Here is a 16,065-nt window from a genome sequence, read left to right on the forward strand (position 1 = left end):
CTCACCCATACACACACATTAGTAGTGGTACAGATATTGTATTTTTAATAAGAGAAGCAGTGCTGGGCGGCAAGAGGGGAGGTGGTGCTGGGCTGGTCCATCTGTCCCAAGCAGCCTCTCTCCCAGTGCTGCTGCCGCCCCCTCGTGAGAGAAGCACAGCTGTTACTGGAAAGCCCTGTCCAGAGAGGGGATCGCACTCCTCCCCTCCGTCTCTCCATCCCTCCGTCCCTCCAGCCCTCCACCTCTCTGCCCAAACACCCCTGCAAGAGGATGAAACGAACCAGCGAGCCCAGCCACTGTGCAGTCAGCCTGCGCGTCTGCAATTTCAAACCTCTTTAGATCATTTTTCATGCTCACCAGAAATGAATAATGCACACATTAACTGGTGCCAGTTAATAAATTTCCGTCTCACTGCACTATATTTTTCAATAAGGGTCTAGCTGCTTCGTTTTGTTTTGCAAAACAGCCTCAGAGGGCTCCTGCTGCAAATTATCCCAGCCCTCCCTTTTCATCCACGGCCAAAGAGCATTTTCTGTGCGCAAAAAAATGATAAAATGATCACAAATCTGCTAAAAATTATCAGTGTCACATGCAAGCGTCAGTAACCATGATATTTGCCATTTCGTTATATCCATGATCATTCACGGTGCTTATTTTGTGCTTTTCTCAGCTGAAGATAATACATCACAATATTTTTCACAAGAGTGCATCCTCAACATTCAACCCCCAGGGCACTGCTACATAGAAACAGAATCAATCTTGGGGAACTTCCAGGCTTTGTAAGGGAGCCAAATTGGCAGACTATGTCCATTATATCACTTCAGCAAAGCCCTGGCTAGCATCTGGTCACACTGGACGTTTTATAGCCCATCTCTAACTATTAATCATTGGCCGCGACATCGGGGGACTCTGGAGAGGGTGGCTGGATGCTCTGTCTCAGAGAACACCGCTGAAAATGCCAGGGCATGTAGACACAACAGTCCCAATACCCAGTGACAGTGGCCCTCCTTAAAATGACAGAGCGCATCCAAGCCAGACGGACAGAGCGGCGTCAGGGAGGCGCTGTGACAGGCGAGGGGACCCCTCTGAAAATGCCACCGTGCCCTACTGGCCCGCAGTGTCGCGGTGCACTGGTAGTATCTGATCTGGGGTCGTGTCATGTAATATGATCTAGATGGAGCGGACAGGGAGGGTCCCTCTCTGGGATGCGGACGGGGTGTCAGACAAGCTGCTCCTCTAATAAGGACTGCCAGTCTAATGATCACTCAGTCAGCCTAACCTCTGACCCCCGGTGTTATAGGAAATAGAGGGAGGGGCAGGCCGCAAGGGTGGGAGGGACAGTGGGTTCAAACGCACCGCATTTTCATCAATTAGACAGGCAAGATGGAGGTGCCCATCAGAGCCCATTAGGATTGTTGTGGTTGTGGTGGAGGCGGGGGGGGGGGGGCAGCGGGGAGGGCCGAGGAGGGTCCTACTGAGGCCCAGCGGACACATCGCAGGACTATCCTTGATCACATCCTGTCACATTGATGAGAACTCTGTCAAAGCATCTCTTACAGATGAACTATGCCTGTGCCTGTCTGTGTGTGTGTGTGTGTGTGTGTGTGTGTTTAGAGGGGGAGGGGGTGAATGTGAAGGCTTCAAATTACCACACAAACATAGGCCTGCTGGAAATTCTTTGGCAAATATGAAGAAATACAATAAATCTATTCATGTTGCTTTACACTGAGTTCCGACTACAGCTGCTGACACAACACGACATTTGCCTCCGCAAAATTTCTAGGTTTTCACAACCCAACATCTAAGAGAGGCAAATGTGAGAGCCTGGTGTATATCAAATAATTTGCATGCTGGAACAAGTCCCAAGCTGAGGCACTAATTGTTGGTACTTCAACCCAGAAAGGGGCCCTATAGTTCAAAAGCCCGTCTTCTCCTCGCAGTCCCCATCACTCCATTTCAGAGTGACCACCACACACTGCTTCCCGTATTCCCATTGCTGCTTCATTTAATGTCTCAAAGCATGTCTGTGTAGCATTTTGATAAGCCCTATGTTTCTTTATTTTCTTGGGGGTGGTTGTTGGTGCTTATCAGATGCAAAATAGCACACCTGCTGTTCAAAAACACCCTTGGTGGGTTCAAATTAGTGCTCCCCGCTTCTTGTTCTTTTGTTGAATATACTGTAACAAAAGGATGACAATGTTTTTGATAACGAGTTTTTTGGCAATCAAAACAAAATACCTTGTCGCATTTAGTATTAGAGATTTTTGAGTGGTTTTGGCTGTGAACAATCGGACATGATTCTGCCGGATCCATTGATTAAAATGATCAAAACTCATCAGTGTGATTAAAACAACACAATAAAGAACCCCACCTGGGACTTGATTCCATTATATCATTGTGATGGAGCAGCCAAGCAGGTAAAAGGTGTACAGTGAAAACCCAGAGAACAAGGAGAGGACTTCATAAGGCTGTAGTATCCCATCTTTTATTAATGTCACTCCCTGGGACAGCAGGTTTTTGTCAGTCAGAATGGATAATGAAGACATCGGCGGGGCCAGTGAATCCATCCCTTTAATACTCACATATTTTATGATAATGAAAGGTATTCAAAGAATGATTATGATAAAAGTGGGCTCCCCCACCGATGTGGCAGCACAGCTCTGCAGCTAGACAGTCAGCTGCGGGCACCGAATGAAAGGATCAGACAGAATGTAAAGAAAAGGAGCGAGAAGTACATAAAGCGAATAGCTGATGGTTTTGTAGCCTACTGTACATCGGCAGCACTGCATGCCACGCTGCATGGGTAAAAATAATACGAAGGAAAACCTTTCAATCTTGAATGTCACTGTCTGGACCTTTTTGATCGTATGCTGTCTGCATTCGCTCCATAGCATGAAGCCCTTTCACCCTAGTGGCCTTTACATGGGTCTTCCCCAATGTTGAAACAGGTTTGATCTTCAACAAGACACTAAGCACACTGTGTGTATAGGCTATTTGTTATTGTTTCAAATACGGCCAGCGCTGCTTCTTTACATCAAAGCAGAGAAAATAAAAACAGGGTTGTGTAACAAGGAAATTTCATTATGTGATATTAGTAGCATATTTAGGAGGTAATATACAGAGGACACTGATGGTCGTGTGTGCCGTGGCACCCCCCAATGAATGTATCAGTAACATCTTCAAAGCATCACAGCATCAACTGGTGTATTGTACTGTATGTGTAAACAAACTTAGCGGCCCCTAAAGCAAAGCCATACCAGCCCGCCAGAGCTTCAAAAGTTTCCTGCAAGCTGTAGGAAGCAGGTGAAAAAATAGAAGTGCGCTGACCTTTGACCCCGGGTGCACACTTGTTGACTGATGTTTCACACTGGGGTCGCCTTTTCCCTCGGCGGTATTCTTCAAGAGGAGCAGGCCTGCGTGTGAGTGTGTGTGTGTGTGTCTGTGTGTGCGCGCGTGCGCGCATAGTCCCTGTGGAGCTCATCCCGTCTCTCTTTGAAGCCTCTGTGCTATAGAGCTGTTTTCATACAGCGACGGCCATGGGTTTCCTGTCTCAGCTGACCCCTCGTCTCCTCTTGGACACTTCAGAAAAACTTCCCCGGCGCAAACACCTTTCTCCTATTAACTACAGAGGCTGGGGGGAGGAGAGGGGGCGCAAAGGGGGTCTCGATCCTCAGGGAGTGCCATCCCACTCAGGAACAAAGAGATGGGCATTAGTTAGAAACAAACACGGTAACCCGCCTCTTACGGATAGTCAGGGCCAAGTGACGCACTGTGTCCTCTCTGCTTGATGTGTAGAGAGTGCTCTTGGTCCAAAGTGTAGCAGCTTTTGTGTATAGGAACATTTGGGACTCCGGAGAGATGGCCAACCCAAACAAAGTTTACAATGACTTCTCTGGATCCACACACACGCACGGTGCTGCGTCCAGCTGACACAACACAGGGTCAGAGATGAAAGAGGCTGGGGTTCACCGGGGATGAGTTCCACATGTCCTTCGAACAGGGGCAACAAGCAGCACAGGGCAGACGGCCATGTGACCAGAACACCTGCCTCCAACACAACTTTAATCAGACGCAGGAAATCACATCAGAAGAGATACCTGATCAGAATAATGAGCAAGTACTCTCACACAGGAGCAAGCCTTTGATTCAAGTTTAAATATTAATATGCAGGGACCAACTTGGACTTTTTTTTTCTTATAATTGTTCCTTTAATTAAAGCTAGAAAATGATTCATTCAAGCTGTGCAACATATTGAATGAACAATTTTTTCTGCTATTTCTTTCCTTATTTGCGCATAAGAAATATTTTTTCAGTCAAAAAACAAAACTGCAGCCTGATACACAGATCATGGTCTTTATTTTCAAATGGTACAAAGTTGGAATGAGTGACACAAAATGAAGAATGGGGAAGTGTGTTTGCGGCAGGCGGGGGCTCCAGCGGGCTCCCTCAGGGTGTGTGGCGCTTAAGCTGGTCCAGTTTGCGTCGCAGCATGTTGTAGTTGTCTCTGGTCCCGGGAGCCTCGGGGTCCAGCTTCAGAGATAGCTCATAGTGTTTCTTTGCCAGCTCCAGCTTTCCCCAGCGATGATACAGCACAGCTGACGAAAAAAACAGACAAACTCTTCACGCTGAGAAGCGGCACGCAATTCAACTTATACATTCATCTGATGTGTACATTTTGCACAATATAGTTCAGGCTAGCGTGCTGAATATATTCCTTTGACTTTTTTGATTTTGGGTACTTACAATCTCACACCAAGTCAGTATAAAATATGTGGTACAACCAAACTATGTTGCAGCGGTCTTACCTAAATTGCCATGGCAACTAGCAGCATTTGGGTTGATCCGAAGAGCGTGAAGGAAGAAGCCCTCTGACTCCTGCGAAGACAGAAACACACACACACAGACAATGATCTTTATTGTTACACACAGAGACATTTACCACTCCTGCAGCTTCTACGGCAGATATAGAAGGCCCACTGAGCAATAAAAGCATCAACATGGATGGAAAAGCAACAGAATAATCCCAGGTGAAACGTTGACATTATGGCGACTAACCTTGTATTTCTGTAGCTTGCCCAGGACGTTGGCCAATGAAAACATGATAGTGTGGTCGTTAGGGAGGAGCTTCAGAGCCTCTCGGCCTATCAGCTCCGCTTGGCCCAAGTTACCTTCAGGACGGGAGAATAGACGAACGCACGAAAAATGTCAGACATGATTATTTTGTGGTACGCACACCATACAGCTTGATAGGCACACTCACATGCATGTTTAGTGTAGAAACTAGTCAACAGCAGGTTAAGGGCAAGGTGGAGAACAGTATCGGTAAACACACAGCAGATATACGCTGCTAAGACTGGAGGATATTGGAGATGCTGTACAAATACTTCCTAGATGGAGTGTAGCTTTACACAGGAATAAAACACCAAAAAAAGCAAAACAAACAGAGAGATATAATGGTAATAAGAGCCAGTATACAGAATCTGTTTGTCTGCTTTATTTGTCAGTGGTGTCTAGAGCAGAGTTTTTCCCTCTCCACGCATGGAGGAGCGGTTTAGTCTCCTAATTAAGGTTGAACACAAGGCCCACTGGGTTATTGATCTCTGTCAGAGACCTGTCTGACGTCTGGCCAGAGATGGGGAGAGGGAGTGGGAGAGAGAGAGAGAGAGAGGGAGAGAGAGAGAGAGAGAGTGAGACAGAGAGAGACAGAGAGAGAGAGAGAGAGAGAGAGAGAGAAGCAGTGACAGTCATGTCCTGAGTCATGCCCTATGCCCTTAAGACACAGCTTGCCAACCTGAGTGCATGTGTGACTGTGTGTGTGTGTGTGTGTAGGGGTGTGTGTGTGTGTGTGTGTGTGTGTGTTTGCCTGAATCTACAATGATTCTGCCTTGTCTTTGTGCTGTGATCAAAACAAAAAGGCGGGGTGTAAAGCAAAGCAAAAAAAAAAAAAAAATCCCAATTCCTTGCTTTTTGAAAATGACACCCATTGTTCTTCTTTTCTATCTTTTTTTTTGTTTGGTGGTGAGCTGGGGAGAGGGGTAGAAGTACTTCTGTCAGATTTGGGGAACAAATGCGGTGGGGGGACTCTGAGGGGGCGCTGTTCTAGCTGTGCCTGCCCACGTTTGATCAGGAGCACACCGGGCCCTGATTGGTCGGTTCCAATGCCCTCCTGGGAGACTCCGCCCCCTCGGGAGCGGCTTCTGACAAAACGGCTCCAGCGTTTGGAAATCAGAGCATTCTCCACACGGCAGGGAAGAGTGCCTTTAAAACTCCACACACAAAGCTTTAATACATAAATTTCAAGCATTGCTGATTCCTGCTCTTCCGGTCTAATCTTGTTGGCCATTTAGATTTCCTCCCTTTCCAAAATAACGGAGCTGTGTTTCTTGGCTGTTAATGTTGGAACAAGCTGCACCCAGAACAGAGGGCTCTTTGAAAGTAATGGAACACAAATGAGTGAATATTGTTTTGGTTTTTTTGTCTTAAACTACAAAGAGCATTTTGATTAAGAAAATCTATCAAATCCTTTAGACATTGATCAGATAGGAGTTTTTGAAGAATAAAATAAATGATTAATTTATATACAATAGAATAAATAGTAATTTGTTTTAGACCACAAAACAGTCCATTACCTCGGAAATAGGGCTATGTGTGGATATTTAAGTTATCGTGACCATACCTCCTGTGTGTGTGTGTGTGTGTGTGTATGTGTGGCTACCAGTGTTGTCCAGCAGAATGACCATGTTGTTCCAAGCCAGGCTGTGGTCAGGTTTTAGCACCGTTGCGTTCCTCCATGCATTCAGAGCATCCAGGTGCCTGTTCTGGTCGGCATACTGCCAAACAGAGATAGAAATTTACAGGACAACCTCTTTCAAATGTTACGAAATTCTTCATCAAGGGCTGCAACTAACGATTATTTTCATTATTGATTAATCTATCGATTATTTTTCCGATTAATCATTTTGTCCATAAAATAAAAAATAATGATAAATGCCCCATCACAAGTTACCAGAGCTTAAAGTGATGTCTTAATTAGTCTGACCAGCAGCCAAAAAAGTATTTTCTTTATAATTTGAAACGGATAAAAGCAAACAAATCTTTGAATTTGTGAAGCTGTAACCTGCAAATGTTTGGTATTTTTATATGATAAATGACTAAAAGGATAAAAATTACAATCGATAATTTTTTTGTGAACAAACTAATTAAACTCTACAATGATATAAAAAATCCTAGTAGAAGAACATCACCTTCCAAAAACTGACTGTAATCCTTTTTTTTTTTATTTTTAATGCATACAGTCTCATGATGTTTTAAAATGGACTTTTAATTGCGTGACTTCACAGGCATTAAGAAACTGCTAAATAGAGTCTAGACTCTGGAGCCTCACCAAACGTCCCAGGTTGTAGTAGCAGTCCGGGTATTTTTTACGGAAGCGGATGGCGTTCCAATAACTCTGCTCTGCTTCCTCGAACTTCTGCAGACTGTTCTGAACTATTCCCAGATTCATCCAAGCTGCAGCAAAGTCCCGCCTGGGAAGATAAATAAATACTAATAAATAAAAAAAAAAACACATTAAATTACCATCAGTAGGAATTTATCCTGTATTCAGTGTTGGAAATGGGGAAATTAAATGGTAAAAGTCGTTTTAACCGCTGTGGAGGTGAATGTTTGGATCAAGCCCCAGTCTTGTCCAACACTAGACCAGGTAGTGCTTGTGTGTAGTAAGTGCTGTATTTCTTTCTGGTGGACCACCTACTGGATAGAAACCGCTTTAGACAACAGCTGCTCTGCCTCCACCAGCTCGTTCCTCTCCTTCAGGATGTTACCCAGGTTGTTCATGGCATGGACATAGGTAGGATGTAACCTGAAAGACGCAGAAAACGTCAGTCAGCATGGAACAAGACTCATCGCATTCTCACACGCGTTTAGGGCTGGGTGATGTATCATAATATCGATATTGTCAGGGCTTGACATTAGCACCCGCCCACCCGCCAAATGCGGGTAGAATTCGGCAGTGGCGTGTAACACAGTCACTCTTACTAGCCACTTTGGCGGGTGGCAAAATATCCCTCATGCCCGTCTAGGCGAACAGACGGGTCCGGTGAGCAAGCGAGCGACAGAGAGAGAGAGAGAGAGAGAGAGAGAGCGAGATACAGAGAGAGAGAAAGAGAGACAGAGACAGAGAGACAGAGAGAGTGAGCGACAGAGAGAGAGAGTGAGCGAGATACAGAGAGAGAGAGAGACAGAGACAGAGAGACAGAGAGAGAGTGAGCGACAGAGAGAGAGAGAGAGAGAGAGAGAGTGAGCGACAGAGAGAGAGAGAGAGAGAGAGAGATACAGAGAAAGAGAGCGAGAGAGAGCGCGCAGAGCAATTAGGGGCTGAGCTAATCAATGCGCTACATACAGTTCTACAATTAAATAGTGGAAAAAAATATATATTGTGGTGGTCAGTGCTGATATTTTGGCGAGCAGCCACAAAGTTTTCTATGTGTGGGAAACCCTGGTAGACCCTGGTAGAATGAACAGGTACAGGAGGGGTAACTTAGAGCGAGGGGAGATTGTCCACTAGTTAATCGATCGCGGATGGCGTCGTTCTCTCGGACGGACAAAAAAATAAAAATGAAATATGCTAAAATGGGTCGCCAAATATACTTTGGCGGCCGTTAATATACCTGGGCGGCCCGCCCAAGTAAAGTCTATGTGTGGGAAACACTGAGTATGATGCCCACACAGTCAACTTTAATCAAATAAAATGTAATTTCCCAACAACAAAATTGTGGCTAGTGAAAATGCTGAGTGGCTAGTAACTTTGGAAAACCACTAGCCACAGAGGCTGGTGAGCAAAAAAGTTAATGTCAAGCCCTGGATATCGTGATATGAGACTGGATATCGTCTGGGATATCTGTGTCACTATATTTTGGTTATCGTAATATTATGAAATGTTCTTCCTGATCTTAAAGGCTGTGTTAAAAGTGATACAATTTTCTGAACTCATTAGCCTGTTCTGGCTGAGTAAATTGAACAATGATTGCCTTTATCTGCTCATCATATCCATATTACTTATTACTGATTACACATTTCTGAATACTAATGATCATTACTATTTTTCAAAATTTTCTTGTGTGTAAATATCTAATGAAAGCACAAACACTCATCCCCAACATATTGTCACATTAATGTTATCGAGGTATTCGGTCTAAAATATTGTGATATTTGATTTTGTCAACATCGCCCAGCCCTACACGCCCTACCACAAGTCAACATTTTCCACATTTGTTAATAACTGATTGGCTTTGCTAATGTGATGTGTGTGAGCAGACATACCTGACTGCCTCTCTGTAATATTTGATAGCTGCGCTACTGTTCCCTCTGTCAGCCAGGTTCTTACCTACATTGTAATGGACCTGAGGAATAAGACATCCACACATAAGTCATAAGATAGTGACATGAAAGGATCATCAAAGTGTGGCAGTACTTTCCTCATTTGGACTTAAAGAAGATAGATGCATACACATACATATGCCACAGTGCTGGCAAAAATGCTTTGCAAATTTGAAAAACACAAGTGCATTAACAGAAAACACAAATGCAAAAATCACAACACAAATGCAAAAATCACAACTCAAATGCAAAAGCCACAACACAAATGCAAAAGCCACAACATAACAACGGAAGTGAGCAACAACGGATGTTGACAATGAAACGGGCCGACTATTATTGCCAGCGGACTATTATTGCCTGCACATGTGGAAGAGGAAAGTTCTTGCCCGTTTGAGAAGTAAGTGAAACATTGTGCGCTAGCTAACTATATGATTACTATCGCTATGTGATTGTCACAAATGAGCAATGTTGTTTAGTGTCTTTATATTTCCACATGTGCAGGCAATAATAGTCCGCCGGCAATAATAGTTGGCCCTTTCCTTGTCAACATCCGTTGTTGCTCACTTCCGTTATGTTGTGGCTTTTGCATTTGTGTTGTGATTTTTGCATTTGTGTTTTCCATTAATACGCTTGTGTTTTTTTAATTTGCAAAGCGTTTTGGATATGCAGTTCGTTCGACACGTCTCGGCCATCGTAGAAAACACACACACACAAACACACACTAAACATACACTGTTACCTTGGCATTGAGTGGACAGACAGAAAGGGCATTGGTGAAGAGGCTTTGCTCCGACCTCCACTGGTGACTGCGGAGAGCACAGCGAGCTACATACACACACAGCAGAGCCAGCACAGACACACACAGCAGCTTCTGGAGGGAGAAAAAACACAGAAAAAGAAGACGTTTAACAACGCTATAAGTTATTATGAACCTTTACCTTTAGAAAAGTATTAATTCCCTGTGATTCAGAGAGATAATAGATCGCAAATATACCTAATAGGTAGAAACCACCTGCTGTTACCATTCATTTATAGGCGAGTCATTAGCCATTCCTCAACTCTCTCTCCTCGCTTCGTTGAAGCACTGTGACGGCACTGAGTCATTGAAGCTGCATGAACTGGTAGTTAGTGCATAAAAGTATATTTGTGACAGTGTGGGCTGGTGGTTACAGAGACCGTCCTGTAGCTGGAAGGTCACAGGGTTGACCGCAACATCCAATGTGAATCTCTAAGGGATCTAGGGATCTCTAAGGGATGCAGCCGTACCCTGTGTTTGTTCCAGCGGCAGCAGCAACGCCCCAGGGAGTAGGCCAGCAGTAGGCAGTAGCCAGCTGACGACAGGTAGAGGACCCTCTCAGCGATGACGAAGCCCACCCTGAAGAATACGTTACAGGCCGGCAGAAACGGGACAACCAGCAGCACCAGACCCAGGGTCAGTGTCCTGGCAGGGCAGGGAAGAGGCCACAGAGTTGGACATCTTCCAAGGGAGCACAAGTGCAATTTGAAGTGCAAGTGCAAAAGAATATTTACATGTGTATAACAGTCAAAAAGGGCCAAGGTACATATTATACAGTCCACTGTTCATTATACGAACATGAGATTTAGGCTTAACAAATGTAGGCTCAACAGACTGCTCCAAAAGCAATCCTAAACTTAGCTGAACTTCCACCATGAGCCGCACACACAGTCTATCCGTCTCTGAATCAACAGAGAATTTTAAGGCTTCCCTAACAGCAATCGAGATGTGATATTCTGGTCACACTGCAGTGGATATGATCCAATTTTCATAATCAAGTGTAAGTCTAGAGAGGCCAACATGTACTTCATCTCATCTACAGCGAGTGCGAGATGGCTGTACTCTCTTACCTCCTTCTCTGGCTGTCCTGTGAGCATAAGGCTTGGCTTATCAAGCCTATCAGAACGCACCAGAGCAGCAGCAGCCACACCATCCTCCAATCAGTGGCTGACTTAATGAGAGGCACACAGCCCATGGACCAATCAAAACACAGCCACCAGGGACACAGCAGCAGCCAGGCATTCAAAGAGTAGTAGTAATTATAGTTCACTATCTGCCAATCAAAGAGGAACAGGAGGGGTGCAGAATGAAAGAGAGTGGGGAAAGAGGAGGAAGGAAAAGGAGCTTTTTTAAATCAGAATCAAAGTCAGTCATTGTGGTTAAAAAGAATACAGGGATTGGATTGTGCTTGTTTAACTTGTAGGGGAAAAAATAATATTAAACGTTAGAATCTAAAACTATAAACAAACAAAAGATGTTTCATTACAAGTCCATTTATTATCGTATAGCATTGCATCTATATTTTCAATGTTTTCAAGAACAGAGATCATTTCAGATAAATGATCTACAGCTGCAGTGTATAATCGAATGTTGTAGCACAAGGTGAAATAAACTCTCCACATTCAGCTTACTCACTCTCAGAAATATATTTTCTGCGAAAGAGGCAGGGTTGTCTACTTCGGTGAATGCTGGTGGTCCTGTTCCCATAATCCTCCAGCGTGCGTAAAGCATTGAGGTTCCTCCCAGAGCCAAGAGAGCCAATCGGGTGAGCAGTCCCGTTCGCAACAGCTCACTTACCTGTCACAAAACAAAACCACTTTTCACTGCACAACAATATTAGTCTGTGCTAGTTAGTTAGTGGCAAGCACTGTTTCATATATATACGTATGTTGTACAGCAATTTATATTGTTTTATATAGACAATTTATAGCATGTGATGTGACGTTAACGTGCTATAAATCATACAAGACTGTACATAATTTATGATAGAACGGAGGAGGATGGGGGAGGGTGTATAAATTGCAACTCACATCTACTGGTTTCTTCCTGAGGAGTAGCCTCTGGCTGAGCTCATACACATTAACATTACAGATCAGGAGGACATCAAAGGCTGCATTCACACCCTGAGAGAAAATACACACAGACAGATGGAGGAGAAACACCACTGAAAATTTATATGGGTCAGCAACACTGTATCAAATGGATCTTTAGTTCCTATCGTACATGCAAAAAACATGAGACTTTTAAGTTCCAAAGAGTGGATTATATGAAGCGGCATGTCTTGATAAAGCTTCTAAACGTAGAGGAGTACTGATCAAGGATCACTGGTCAGGTCTCACGTCCATATAAATCACCTCAAGTCGTCTTCATGACGACTTGAGGTGACAAACTGATCTCAGCTCAGATGCATGTGGGTTTGGATCATGTTATGTTAATGGTCGTACCAAGACTGTGATGCCTTGTTCTTTACAGAGCATGGCTGCAGCACACAGCAAGAGGCTGACTGCAATCCACTGGACAGAAAACCTCTCATCTCTGTCACTGCCTGAAGAAACAAGGGAAGCAGACAGTTTACATGTAAGTGTTCAAATGACAGTGGGTAAATAACAAGTGAGGGAAGGAGGAAAGAAGGACATTAGAATGTTCGATGCTGGCGCTACATTTTTAGGTGCATATCGGCTGTACTCTGCCAGTATAATACTGTACACACAAAGACTGATGCTTGCGTCAGATACCCACCTCCCTGGAAGGCTTTGCAATAGGTGAGGAAGGAGAGCTGGAAGAACAGGGCACACAAAAGGTCTGCTCGACCCACTATACCAGCCACCTTAGAGTGAGAGAAAGAGAGAGGGGTGGGAAATGAGAAAAAGAGAGAAAGTGAGTGAGAGAGAAAAAAAAGAGATAAACAAGCAGAAAGAAAGAAACATCATCATCACATGCATCATTTCGTATCATATCACATTATGTATTCTGCTCTGCATAATATAGCCTATTACTACTGGAGGCTTATTAAGAGAGATAGGGAGAATCTCTCATTACCAGCATGGCCTGCGTGTGTGTGTGTGTGTGTGTGTGTGTGTGTGTGTGTGTGTGCGTGCAAGTGTGTGTTCCATACAGTGTGTGGGTACAGTATGGTTGGGATCCTGGGGCTGCCTGCTTTGATACATACAGCAGGCCTAAGCCAACAGTCTGCCTGCCTCCCACCCCCTAGGTCTCACCCAGCCCTCGCCCTGCATGATTAAAGAAAACGGAGAGGGGGAGCCGCTGCCTTCCAGCCAGGCTCTACAGCCAACACACATATGCCGGCAGGTCAATAAGCATCCCAACACAGCTAATAGTCAGGCCATGCTACCACACACACCTTGGCCCTGCACTCCCAGCTGTGACAGGGCTTTTGTTCTTGGCATGGATCTACTGCATGTTTAATATCAAAACCTCTGGAATAGTATGTCAAGATGCCATGATGTACTGCTGTAGGGAAGCCATGTTGTTAATAAAGGCAAGCGTTAGAGCTCAGCTGACATTATTGGGTGCAATTGGTGTGTCAAGCTATACTAGGAGAAACAAAATGGTTGAACTAAATACATAAATGTTTGTTGTCTATCACTCATCATGACCATTGAATGAAACAGCGTTGAAACTGAATATTCAGTTTGATATAGTTCACACATTCTAAATAGAACATTTTCTTGGAGTAGCAACACTTGGATGAAAAATGTCAATTTCACTTAGCACAGTCAATCAGGCACAATCAGTGCGCCTCTCTACTTACACTTTCTGTGTGGACCGGGTGTGCAGCAAAGAAGAGGGCAGCCAGGAGAGAGGCCTTGGGAGCGTGGTTCAGTATCCTGCCCTTCTCATCATAAGCCAGGCCGCCGATCAGTATAGCAAAAATGTCAATCATCAGAGCTGATATGACAGCATGGAGGATAATGTTCAGCACGTGGAAGCCAACAGGGTGCAGGCCTCCCGCCAAGAGGTAGTTCAGCCTGGATCACCGAAAGAGGGAAATGAATGAGACTGTACTTTCAGTAGAGACAGCAAAGTACAGACATGCTGGTGGGGTGGAGGGGTGGGGAAGGTTATGGTGGGATGGAAGGAGATTATGAATTTGAAATGATAACATTTGTGCAGACTGAAAAAAGTGTCACACTGCTACAGGTGTGTGTGTGTGTGTGTGTGTGTGTGTGTGTGTATCTGCCTGTTTATGTTGTATTTGCAGGTCCACTAGGTGAAGGTCATCAATAACTCACAGTTTGAAGGGTAGGTCCTGTTAGCATTCACAGGAGTGTGAGTTCATACGGGTGTGAGTTGTTTGACGGGCAGCGTGCAATTGCGGATTGGTGACAGTTTGTGTATGTATGCATGTATGCATGTATGTTATTTGCTATTTGTATTCTGATTGTTTTTATACAGTAGGCACTGTATGTGACCAAGACAAATAAAGTCTATCTTATCTTATACAGCGAGTGATAACCCATACCTAAATGTAAGGACAGTGAGAGGTCGGTAGGATTTGTGACTAGAGTTGCTACTCAGGTTGCTTCCCCAGAAGTCATTGCTCCAGATGTTGTTCAGGGGTGTTGCTGGTTTCAAGTCCTGAAACACATAACACAACATTAGACCACAGCCACTGATTGGTACATCAAGCTGGATGGCACTGTGTTAATGCTGAAGGGGCTCTCAGGTCACCGTCAAATTGGATTTTATTTTAGAACTAGCAAGTAAGTTGTGTGTGCATGTACAGTGCATATTACAGAATAAAGAAACATTACCTTGTTGTTGACAATTGCTTCAGAATCGTCAAACACAAACTCCCCATCATAACTGTTGATGAAACACAGGAGTGCCACCAGGGCCACGGTGATCTTGGCCTGGACTGGAGCAAGCTTTGGCAAAGGTATTTGGTGGTCCCAATAAACTTCAGACAATGCCATGATGCACTGGGTCTTTGGTGATTCTGCATCATCATCCAGTCCCTGAGGGGAACAAGATGAGGGTCTCTCTGAAACACCTGTACTGTTTGACATGTCAGCTTTTCACCAAGCTACAAAGGTTCTCTATATCAAAGGGTCTTTATACAAAATACAGATACCTGGCTGATTTAGACAGCAGAATCTTTATACAGCAGGGATTCATACCTTATCTTTTGGAAGACACATTGTGAGAGGTCATCTTCAGCATGACTCCCATGTTAGCTTCTTTGCAAGCTGGCTAATACTATAGCAAACCTACACGTTAACTAACTTAATGCTATCGAGCCAACAAACGTATTGATTAGCATTGCAGTTTTGTGATAAAGAGGTGAAACGATAACGCTATCGCTAACGATGAAATAAGGTACCTGGCGGCGTGAAGGTTACCGTACCAATTAGCAAGCTAGGTATTCAGATTCACTTTAGCATGAGTCTCGTTAGCGGATGCTATCCCGGTAGACGCACGGTAATATATCGAGTCTGTTTTAAATAGACGTGGTGTCGGGAAATGAACTCCTAAGGTTATAAAATCCATAAACCGGGCAAGCGAAGTGCAGACAGACAACTCATGGTTGTAAACAAATATACACGCTCAGTTACTTCCTGATTTTCAAGCGTCAGTATCACGTGATCATTTTCAGCCAATGCTTGAAGTGATGCCAAGTGCTAATGTATGCACAGGAATTCATGACAGACCGTGTACAGTAGGACTTCATTCAAACTTTGTGGACGCACACTTAGACAAGTATTTACTGTAACATAGGCCTATGTGAGAGTATTTAGTAGTAAGCGTGCACGTGCGCGTGCTTCTGCGTGTTTGTGTCAACAGCAGAGTTTGAATCCCACACGGCCTCTCACTGGATTTTATTGATGTCAGTCAAACAATAAACAGGATTGCTAGACAAATGCGAAGTG

The 16,065-nt window shown here is 44.3% G+C and overlaps 1 protein-coding gene across 2 annotated transcripts; it reads right to left on the reverse strand.

Annotated features, from left to right (window-relative positions):
* Positions 1–4,351: 4,351 nt before the first annotated feature.
* tmtc4 (transmembrane O-mannosyltransferase targeting cadherins 4) lies at positions 4,352–15,728 on the reverse strand. 2 transcript variants are annotated; one of them, XM_071513363.1, is made up of 18 exons: positions 15,316–15,728; positions 14,950–15,153; positions 14,658–14,773; positions 13,947–14,163; positions 12,914–13,001; positions 12,619–12,719; positions 12,205–12,297; positions 11,810–11,971; positions 11,245–11,447; positions 10,645–10,819; positions 10,118–10,246; positions 9,322–9,401; positions 7,754–7,861; positions 7,385–7,526; positions 6,716–6,830; positions 5,056–5,168; positions 4,806–4,875; positions 4,352–4,595 (listed from the first exon to the last, which is right to left on the reverse strand). In XM_071513363.1, exons 1-18 carry the CDS (start codon positions 15,334–15,336, stop codon positions 4,447–4,449), a joined length of 2,286 nt encoding a protein of 761 aa, XP_071369464.1. In that variant the 5' UTR covers positions 15,337–15,728; the 3' UTR covers positions 4,352–4,446. The 2 variants fall into 2 exon arrangements, with proteins under 2 accessions (XP_071369464.1, XP_071369463.1); XM_071513362.1 differs by having other exon boundaries at positions 10,118–10,249.
* Between the last annotated feature and the right edge of the window lie 337 nt (positions 15,729–16,065).

Source organism: Centroberyx affinis, unplaced genomic scaffold (assembly GCF_046629955.1).
Source record: "Centroberyx affinis isolate AG114_WGS23_722 - 3 ecotype Tasmania unplaced genomic scaffold, CSIRO-AGI_Caff_v1 ptg007038l_1, whole genome shotgun sequence".
Classification (NCBI taxonomy): Eukaryota; Metazoa; Chordata; class Actinopteri; order Beryciformes; family Berycidae; genus Centroberyx; species Centroberyx affinis.